Here is an 11,153-nt window from a genome sequence, read left to right as displayed (position 1 = left end):
GATTCCTTTCCTTTTTATGAACAAGTGCCTCCAGACCTACTCTAACTGTCCAGCCGGACAGCACCACATGGGTGGTGCCGCTGCCTTCGGCCCGGGTCATGATCCCTCCACGGGCAATTCAAAAGACGGGACAAGGGACGCCTGGGTGGCTCAGTCGGTTAAGCCGCTGCCTTCGGCCCGGGTCATGATCCCAGGGTCCTGGGATCGAGTCCCGCAGCGGGCTCCCTGCTCAGCGGGGAGCCTGCCTCTCCCTCTCTCTCCCTCTGCTTGTGCTCTCCCTGTCAATTAAAAAAAAAAAAAGACGGGGCAAAATCATTCTTTGGCCTTTGCCCCGTGTCACCTGTTACGCACGCGCACATGCCATCTTTGTGCTTCCAGGCACTTGATGGCATCAGCCTCTTTACATTTCTCAGACCAGAAACCTCAAAGTCCTATTCAAATCCTCCTTCTTCTCCCTCACTCGTCACACCGTTTAGTAACAAATTCTGTTGGATCTGCAAATCGTCTGTCTCACCTCTTAAATTGGTCCCAGTGCTCCCTCTCCTCCCTTCCACAGCATCTGTCTGGACCTTTGCAATACCCTCTTAACTTTTCTTATTTCCATCTCTCTCTCCTCCATTCTACCTCCTGCTGCCGGTTTTCCTCCTAAGACAGACATCGATGATAAGGCTGCTACCCTGTTCGATGATCTTTACACATCTTTATTACATTAAGATCCAACTCCTCCGCCTAGCGTTTAAGGCCCTCCACACTAGATTCTCTTCCTATTTTGCCAGGCCCTCTGTCCTATCTTGTTGAATTGAAGCTCTCAAAACAATAACGTTAAGCTATTAATCTCTTCATGAGAATTTCTTGTAGCTTTCATTTTGTATGTAGGGAGAACGGAGGCATAGAGAAGTTAAGTTACTGCCCAGACAAGGGTTATTCTCCAATTGGGTGGGGGTGGCTTTATTTTTTGTCTTTTGTTTCTTGTTTTCCAGTGCATTGTAATAACTACTGGAGTAGTGTTTTTCACTGGGAGTCATGAGGCATCATGTGGTGTCAGTGTAGTGTGATGAAGTGTCAGGAGGAATGTTCTGGTAATTTGTTGCTGATGAAAAGTGCCAATATTTCCTAATATTTCCTATTTTGTTTTTGGATTGAAGGTAATGCCTGTAGAGCTCTGCTTCCTAGATGGAGAGAGGAGTGAAGCTACAACTAATGAGCAGGATTTGCGTACAACTGAGAGGAGGGGAAGTGTGTCCTGTGGACAAAAGTTGAGAAGTCCCACCTAGGACCACCGAAATGTCTCTGGTCATTAACCAAGGGTTTCAACACTTAAGCCAAGTCCGGAAACATTGTACAGAAACACTCAAATTATCAAATGTCAAAACTTAGAAATCACTAGTTAAAAACAAGTTTTAAAATACGAGTAGCCAAATAAAATTATCAACAAAGGCATTTAGTAATTACAGCAGTTAAAATCAATGGCTGAAAACTCACATGAATAGAGAACCCAACCTTGAAATAATAAAGTTATTCATTAATACCTGAGCCTACCTCTCTGGGTAAAGGTCACAAACTATATTTTGTAAATAATAAGAAGGAATTATCAGTAAACGTATACTAACAACTATTAAAAAGGCAGTTTCAGAATTTAAGGAATATCAAAGGAAAAGAAATTAAAACAAGCTCACACAACAGATTTTTCTGCTACTTATAAGATAAATCAAGAAGATATTAAAACTGAACCACTTCTCTAGTACTTTTTTTTTTTAAGATTTATTTATTTTAGAGAGAGAGACACACACATAAGTGGGAGGGACAGAGGAAGAGAAAATCCCAAGAAGGCTCCACACCAAGCATGGAGACTGACATGGGGTTTGATCCCAGGACCCTGAGATCCTGACCTGAGCTGAAACCAAGAGTCAGATGCTTAACCGACAGTGCCACCCAGAAGCCCCTTCCTTAGTACCTTTAACCAAATAATCGATTTTCACCTTGTTTTAATAGATTTTTATGAAATTGCCTACTTCTATATAAATTTCATGAGCAAATTGTGTTGAATCACAATTTGATTATTTCATAGATTTAGCTACATGAAAATAAAATACTACAATTGGGAGTAGACACCCAACAGTGTGCTTCAAAAACAAATGTATTGGAAAATTTTAGAGAAAAGTAAACTTTTAGAGAATAATAAATAAGTCACTTCTAAGTTTTGAAAATCAAAAAATGTATTTGCTTTGAACATTTTTGTCAAACAAAAACTGAGTTTTTTTCTAGAAGAAAAAATAAAAAAATATGAAATGGTGATTATTTAGTTACATTTAGCAGAAAACTGTTTAATTCCTTTTATCACATTCTGATCAAAGAAGGTTTCACCAAAATGTATTTTTGCCAACTCCTCAGTTCCTCAAGTTCTAGGTCATTTTTTGTTTTGGACAACCTTTAGGTCCCAATTCTTGCCTCCTCCCTGGGAGTTATGTTACAACAAAATTCTCTACAGGAAGATTGCTGAACTCTGTTTTTTCCAATTATGTCAATCAGGATGTGTTTACCTGCATGTAACAGAAAACATCAATTTGAATAAACTGAGCAGAATAGAAATTTATGCGCTCACAACAAAAAAATCAAGAAATAAGAAGTCTCTAGGCATAGTATAGATCTTCCTCACTTTATGGTGGTGTTACAGCCTGATAAACCCATTGCAAGTTGAAAATATCATAATTAAATATGCATTTAATACACTTAATGTATTCAACATCATAGCTTAGCCTAGCCCACCTTAAACATGCTCAGAACACTTATATGAGCCTACGGTTGGGCAAAATCATCTAGCACAAAGCCTATTGTACAATAAGTGTTGAATATCTCATGTATTCATTGAATTCTGTACTGAAAGTGAAAAACAGAATGGTTGCATGGGTACAGAATGGTTGTAAGTGTATTGGTTGTTTACCTTTGTGATTGCATGGCCTACTGGGAGCTGTGGTTCATTGCCAATGTCTAGCAATAGCAGCTCTGACAAAATGAATCACTTATAATCCAGCACTTGGAGATAATCACTGTTCATATTTTGGTAAATAAGCCTTTAAATGTTTTCCCATGCATATGCCTCATCTAGTATTTTTTATTTTTTTAATTTTATTGATTTATTTAGAGAGAGAGAGAGATTGAGTGTGCATGGATGGGGGGTGGGCACAGAGGCAGAGGGAGAGAGGATCTCAAGCAGACCATGCTGAGCAAGGAGCCCAACTCGGGGCTTGATCTCACGACCCTGAGATCATGACATGAGCCAAAATCAAGAGTTGGACCCTTAACCTACTGAGTCATCCAGGTGCCCCCCTCATCTACTATTTTTTTTAAAAGATGTATTTATTTATTTGAGAGAGAGAAAGAACGCGGTGGGGAGGGGCAGAGGGAGAGGGAGAGAGGATCTCAGGCAGACTCGGCACTGAGTGCAGAGCCAGACGCAGGGCTCAATCCCAGAACCCTGAGGTCACAACCCGAGCAAAAACCAAGAGTCGGATGCTCAACCGACTGTGCCACCCAAGTGCCCCCCTCATCTAGTATTTTTATTGACATAATCAAGATCATGTTTGATAATATTACATCATATTATTAGATATATTTCTATTCTTCAGCATTAATTTTAATAACTGTATAATAATATTCTATCAGCTAGATGTATCAATGCATTTAACCAAACCCCATTGTTTGAAATTGACATTGTTTGTATTTTGGTTTGTTACTTGAAAACAAAAAAGTATAAAACACATCGTTTTTTTAAATTTCTTTTTTTTAACATTTTAAAAATTTAAATTCTTTTAATTAACATATAATGTATTATTGGTTTCCGAGGTACAGGCCTGCGATTCATCAGTCTTATATAATACCCAGTGTTCATTACATCACATGCCCTCCCTAATGTCCATCACCCAGTTACCCCATCCCTCCACCCCCCTCCCCTCCAGCAACCCTCAGTTGTTTCCTATGATTAACAGTCTCTTATTGTTTGTCTCCCTCTCTGGTTTCGTATTGTTTCATTTTTTCCTCTCTTCCCCTATGATCCTCTGTTTTGTTTCTTAAAAAAACATCTATCGGTAAGATCATTGATAATTGTCTTTCTCTGATTGACTTATCTCACTTAGCATAATACCCTCTAGTTCCATCCACATCATTGCAAATTGGCAAGATTTCATTTTTTAATGGTTGAGTAATAGTCCATTATATATATATATATATATATATATATATATACCACTTCTTCTTTATCCATTCATCTGTCGATGGACATCTGGGCTCTTTCCATAGTTTGGCTATTGTGGACATTGCTGCTATAAACATTGGGGTGCAGGTGCCTCTTTGAATCACTACATTTGTATCTTTAGGGTAAATACCCAGTAGTGCAATTACTGGGTTGTAGGGTAGCTCTAGTTTCAACTTTTTTTTTTTTTGACACTGGCTGAAACACAACGTTTTATTACTTTTATGTACAGAAAATTCAACAGCATCCACTCAGCCCAGTTTGGTGGCCAGTTCTTTAGCCTTTGCCTTTTCCAGCTTGGCAATGCGAGCCACAGACTTCGGGCCCAGGACGTTGCCTCCCCAGTGGCGGCGGATCTCGTCGTATCTGTCATTGTAGTTGGTCCTGATGGCCTCCACCAGCTTTGCCAGGGCTCCTTTGTCTCCCGAGTTGACCTGTGTGAAGGCGACAGTGGTGCAGGTCTTCCTGTGGACCAGACGGCCCAGCCTGGCCTTCCCCTTGATAATGCAGTAGGGAACCCCCATCTTACGGCACAGGGCAGGCAGGAAAACCACCAGCTCAATGGGATCCACATCATGTGCAATCACTACCAGCTGAGCCTTCTTGTTTTCCACCAAGATGGTGACAGTGTTAACCCCAGCTCGAAGGACAGGTGGCCTCTTAGTGGGGACATCCCCTTTGCCTGCAGCTTTCTTCTCAGCCTGGGCCAACAATCTCTGCTTCTTCTCCTGCTTTGTCTCTGGTCTGTACTTGTGCGACAGCTTAAGCAGTTGAGTAGCTGTCTGGCGGTCCAAGGCCTGGGTGAACTGGTTAATTGCAGGAGGCACTTTTAGACGTTTATAGAGAATAGCCCTTTGCCATTGCAGCCGGATGTAGCGGGGCCATTTGACAAAGCAGGTGAGGTCCCTTTTGGGCTGGATGTCCTGTCCGATGCCAAAATTCTTGGGCCTCTTCTTGAACAGGGGATTGACCACCTTCTTGGCCTCCTGCTTCTTCACGACAGCAGGGGCCGGGGCCATCTTCTTCCCCTTCACCTTCTTCCCTTTCGGCATCTTGGGTTGCTGGAGGAGAGCTATTTTCAACTTTTTGAAAGTTCCATACTGTTTTCCAGAATGGCTGCACCAGCTTGCAGTCCCATCAACAGTGTAGGAGAGTTCCCCTTTCTCTGAATCCTCACCAACATCTGTCATTTCCTGACTTGTTAATCTTAGTCATTCTGACTGGTGTGAAGTGGTATCTCACCGTGGTTTTGATTTGTATTTCCCTGATGCCGAGTGATGTTGAGCATTTTTTCATGTGTCTCTTGGCCATTTGGATGTCTTCTTTGGAGAAATGTCTGTTCGTGTCTTCTGCCCATTTCTTGACTGGACTTTCTGTTCTTTTGGTGTTGGGTTTGATAAGTTCTTTATAGATTTTGGATACGAGACCTTTATCTGATATGTCATTTGCAAATATCTTCTCCCATTTGGTCAGTTGTCTTTTGGTTTTGTCGACTGTTTCCTTTGCTGTGCAAAAGCTTTTTATCTTGGTGAAGTCCCAGTGGTTCATTTTTGTCTTTGTTTCCCTTGCCTTTGGAGACATGTCTAGCAAGAAGTTGCTGCAGCTGAGGTCGAAGAGTTTGCTGCCTGTTTTGATGGATTCCTGTCTCACATTTAGGTCTTTCATCCATTTTGAGTCTATTTTTGTGTATGGTGTAAGGAAATGGTCCAGTTTCATTCTTCTGCATGTGGCTGTCCAATTTCCCAACACCATTTGTTGAATCCTTTTTTTTTTTAAGATTTTATTTATTTACTTGCGAGAGAGAGTGAGAAAAAGAACACAAGCAGGGGGAACAGCAGAGGGAGAAGCAGGCTCCCCACTGAGCAGGGAGCCCAAAGAGGGACTTGATCTCAGGACCCCGGGATCATGACCTGAGCCAAAGGCAGATGCTTCACCGACTAAGCCACCCAGGTGCCGTAAAGATACATGTTTTATTTAACTTCGCCTTTTAAGTTTTACGGTATGATGTTGACACCATAAGTTTTTAAATTTAATATACTTAGATCTATCCCTCTTCTCCTTTAGCCTTCTATTTCAGTGATAATACCAAGAAAGACCCTACCTATCCCAAGTACATAAATATCCACAATTTTTTTTTCTAGTAAGTTTTTAGATTGAAAGTTACTGACTTAAGTTAATGGACCACATCAGATGAGCAAAAATAAATTTGTCAATCTTATTGCTCCTTGATCCTCCCCCATACCTTCAGAGTTAAAAAAGCAAACCACACTGTATTTAAATAAATCAATAAACAAGCAAACAACACAGACACCATATATAGAAGATCAAAAAAATAAATAAATAAAAATCATGTCTCAGGAGAGTGAGGGTGGAAAAGTCAATGTTCCAGAGATGAAAATTACTCTTAGGGAAACAATCAGCTCCCACTTTCCTGGGATTCAGATCTGGGAATCAGTACCAGTAGTGAACTAGCTAAACTAATCTTGACCATAGTGCCTGAGGGCCAAGAGAAAAGGTGACATAATCTCTACAGAACCCTGATCCCAGAGCACATGCAGATTTATTGATTAATGTCAGTACCTCTAATTCTATTTGGAAGAATTCCATTTAGAAGCCAAAGATCATTACACTGAAGTCTAGCACGCTTTCTTTTGCCTATTTTAAACATGAGTTGATAAGGATAGAGGCTTTGCTCCATGCCTAGAACCAAAGCAGCACATATATTATGGTTAAATCATTTCTAAGTCGTATTTCAGTATTGATAATTTGATAACCTCATTCCTCCATCAGAGAGCTGCAGTAGAAGCAAAAGACAGAAACCTGCAAGAAATACAGGGAAGTGCCTAACCCATGACACTCATAGGTAGCTAGAAAAATTAAAGTAATATTAAAATAATTCAAGATTTCCCACCCCCATAGTCCCAGATGTTAAATGCTTTAGGAGAAGGGAAACCAAGCTGTGTTTAGACATATTTTCTTTCATCTTTTGTAATATTCCATTATCTCACTTGAGGATTCAGGCCCTACAGGAAAAGCAGAAATAAAGAGTGCAAATCTTTCAAACAATTTTTGAAATAAAACATCTAGTGTAATGACGTTATTTGCATTCTAGGCACAGTAGAGCAGCTAAGAACCCTACTGTTTATTACTTGTCAGAAGACTTCTACCCAGACATCGTTCTGACTTTTTTTAAGTCAGAAAACCTTCAAACATCTAAAATACTGGGGCGCTGGACTGAGTGGCTCAGGCGGTTAAGTGTCTGCCTTCGGCTCAGGTCATGATCCCAGGGTCCTGGGTTGGAGCCCCTCATCGGGCTCTCTGCTCAGCGGGGAGCCTACTTCTCACTCTCCCTCTGCCTGCCTCTCTCTCTCTCTGTGGGTGTCAAATAAATAAAATCTTCAAAAAAAAAAAAGAGTCTTTTTAAAAAAAATCTAAAATACTTAATTTACAAAAATTACATTTTACTCAGATTTTCAAGAACATACCTATTATGCAACATAAGGTAGAGCTGTGTTTTTTTAGATCATACAAAAAAAGGATTTTTTTAAAGATTTTATTTATTTATTTGAGAGAGAGAGAACGAGAGATAGAGAGCACGAGAGGGAAGAGGGTCAGAGGGAGAAGCAGACTCCCCGCTGAGCAGGGAGCCTGATGCGGGACTCGATCCCGGCACTCCAGGATCATGACCTGAGCTGAAGGCAGTCGCTTAACCAACTGAGCCACCCAGGCGCCCACAAAAAAAGAATTTTAAAAGATTTAACAAAATTGTTGGATGCTGCGTTAACCATTTTGTTATTTTTTATTTTTTTAAAGATTTTATTTATTCATGAGAGACAGAGAGAGAGAGAGAGGCAGAGGGAGAAGCAGGCTCCCAAGGAGCAGGGAGCCCGATGAGGGACTCGATCCCAGGACTCTGGGATCATGACCTGAGCCGAAGGCAGACGCTTAACCATCTGAGCCACCCAGGTGCCCTCTTTGTTTTTTATTTTTTTAAAGATTTTATTTCTTTATTTGACAGAGACACAGTGAGAGAGGGAACACAAGCAGGGGGAGTGGGAGAGGGAGAAGCAGGCTTCCCGCTGAGCAGGGAGCCCGATGCGGGGCTCGATCCCAGGACCCTGGGATCATGACCTAAGCTGAAGGCAGACGCTTAACGACTGAGCCCCCCAGGCGCCCTCACATAGATGGTTTCTATAATTTTTCCAATACCAGATGAGGTTTCCTGGATGAAATTTCAGTTTGGTAGTTGCATTGAGCACTTTTTTTTTTTTTTTTTAAGATTTGTTTGGGAGAGAGATAGAGAGAGAGAGCATGAGTCAGGGAAGGGGCAGAGGAAGAGGGAGAGAATCTCAAGGCGACTCCCTGCTGAGCTGGAGCACAGAGTCTGACGCAGGGCTCTATCTCGCGGTCCTGAGACCATCACTTGAGCTGAAATCAAGAGCTGGTGCCCAACCAACTGAGCCACCCAGTGCCTCTGGATTGAGCCCTCTTATGTGCAACATTGAGTGAGGTACTGCAGCTTAAAAAAAAGTTCCGTGGGACTATTAACAGGTTTCCATAAACATGCTTAATTTTTAAAAATTTAATTTATTTTAAGTAATCTCTATCCCCAACATGGGGTTCAAACTCATGACCCAGAGATCAAGAGTCACATGCTCCTCCAACTGAGCTAGCCGGTGCCCCTATAAACATGCTTTATAAGGCATTAATTATAAATGTGCTCTGCCAGATCTTTTTTTTTTAAGATTTTATTTATTTATTTGAGAGAGAGAGAGAGCACATGAGAGGGGGGAGGGTCAGAGGGAGAAGCAGACTCCCTGACGAGAAGGGAGCCTGATGTGGGACTCGATCCAAGGACACCGGGATCATGACCTGAGCTGAAGGCAGTCGCTAAACCAACTGAGCCACCCAGGAGCCCGTGCTCTGCCAGATCTTAGCCGATGTGCTTTTTAAGGAGGAAGGTCAGAATAAAGTGAAATTGTCCCTTTACACATATATCTCTGAAAGTAAATAGCAATTGCCAAGGGCTGGGCAGGGCTGGGGCAGAAATAGGGAGTGACTGCTAATGGGTATGTGGTATCTTTCTACAGTGATGAAAATGTTCCGGAATTGGATAGTATTGATGGTTGCACATGGTGAATGTACTAAAACCACTGAATAGTGTACTTTAAAGGAGGTCAGTTTCTAGTGTGTGAATTATATCTCAATTAGAAAAAAAAGAATGAAGTGACTTTGGGGAATTACTTTCTTAGGAGTTTATAGACACAGTTTTAAAGAAGATATTTCAAAAGGTCATTGCATTCTTTTCTGAAAAGTATCTGCATGTTTGCATAAAGGAGAATCAGTAATCTATACAAGCCCCATGCCTTGTTTGGAAAACCTGCTGTCTCACCCTCCTGCTTTAATCTTTCTAGGAGTAGCTTATCCTTTTATTTAGGATCAAAGGGTAGCTGGGCAAGAACCATTGTCCAGCAAAGATTAATGGGGTTAAGTCCCAGGAAGCCTGGAAGGGGGCCTCAACCTCTGCCACAGGAGTCCCAAGAAAGGAAATATACAGGGTTCAGGGAATGATTCTAGCTCCCAGAGCAAAAGGCCTAGAAATACCCCGTGGAGTCTCAGTCATAGGCCCTGGGAACCCCCTTCTATTTGTCCCTTTGGTACCATTGCTCAGACATAACTGGGCCCAAGAGTTCCAGAAACACGAAGCTTTCCAGTTCAGGAGTGGGTGTGAACAGTGTTTGGTCATTGTGTTCCACAGAGAATAAAATGGCAGGTCCAGGAAGCCCTTTGGTTTATGGTGCTAATTTTCCTCTCATTATAGTGAGTAAAGACTCAAAGTTAGTCTGGTCTAGAAAGGGGATCTGGCCAGATTTTGGTATGTGTAGGTAGTGTAAGGTCCTTCTCTGATCTCACTGCCTGAACTGACTTCTCTTCTCATCTTTGCCGCTCCCAATCCTAGTCACCCTTCAAGATTGGTCAAGGAGTGTCCTCCATTACCACTCTCTCTTTACCTGTAATGGTTGAGAAAGGATGTGGACTCTGGGGATGGTCTCCTGTGTTCAGATGCTGGCTCTGTGACTTGTAACTGTGAGCGAGCCATTTTCTCTCTCTGCGCGTTTCCTCATACATAACAATACATAGTCTTTGGAGTCAGACTTCCTGAGTGTGAATCTAAGCTTTGCCATTTAACTATTGTGGAGCCTTGAATAATTTCCTAACCGGTTTTGTTCTTTTTTCTTTTAGGATTTATTTATTTGAAAGAGAGAAAGCAGGAGCAGGAGGTGCAGAGGGAGAGGGAGAGAGAGAATCTCCAGCAGACTCCCTGCTCAGCGCAGAGCCCGATGTGGGGCTCGATCTCATGACCGTAAGATCATGACCTGAACTGCAATCAAGAGTCAGAGACTCGGGCGCCTGGGTGGCTCAGTTGGTTAAGCGACTGCCTTCGGCTCAGGTCATGATCCTAGAGTCCCGGGATTGAGTCCCGCATCGGGCTCCCTGCTCGGCGGGGAGTCTGCTTCTCCCTCTGACCCTCCCCCTTCTCATGTGCTCTCTCTCTCTCAAATAAATAAATAAAATCTTAAAAAAAAATTAAAATAAAAAAAGAGTCAGAGACTCAATCAACTGAGCAACCCAGGCTCCCCAAGGTTTCCCTTTCTTTAAAATGGGGATAATAAATAACATGTACCTCTATCTCAAAGGGTTTGAGGAGGTTTCAAATAATCCATATACAGCATATGGAGGAGTATCTGACATGTGGCAAAAACTGAGATGTTATAATGATATTGTTATCATTTTCTTAGAACTACCTATCCCACTCTGGATAAGTGGGTCCCCCAAAGCCATGTGTCTATCATGGATAGTAAACCCGTGTTACAACTGACTGGACCAGAGGAGAACAGCTGGC

The 11,153-nt window shown here is 41.9% G+C and overlaps 1 protein-coding gene across 1 annotated transcript; it reads right to left on the bottom strand.

Annotated features, from left to right (window-relative positions):
- Window positions 1–4,441: 4,441 nt before the first annotated feature.
- LOC113909434 (60S ribosomal protein L7a-like) lies at window positions 4,442–5,315 on the bottom strand. The gene has a single exon (XM_035728233.1). It carries the CDS (start codon window positions 5,299–5,301, stop codon window positions 4,501–4,503), a length of 801 nt encoding a protein of 266 aa, XP_035584126.1. The 5' UTR covers window positions 5,302–5,315; the 3' UTR covers window positions 4,442–4,500.
- Between the last annotated feature and the right edge of the window lie 5,838 nt (window positions 5,316–11,153).

The sequence above is a fragment of the Zalophus californianus genome, chromosome 6 (genome assembly GCF_009762305.2).
Source record: "Zalophus californianus isolate mZalCal1 chromosome 6, mZalCal1.pri.v2, whole genome shotgun sequence".
NCBI lineage: Eukaryota > Metazoa > Chordata > Mammalia > Carnivora > Otariidae > Zalophus > Zalophus californianus.
The sequence above is the reverse complement of the archived record's forward strand: the minus strand, read 5'-3'. Positions and strand labels throughout refer to the sequence as shown.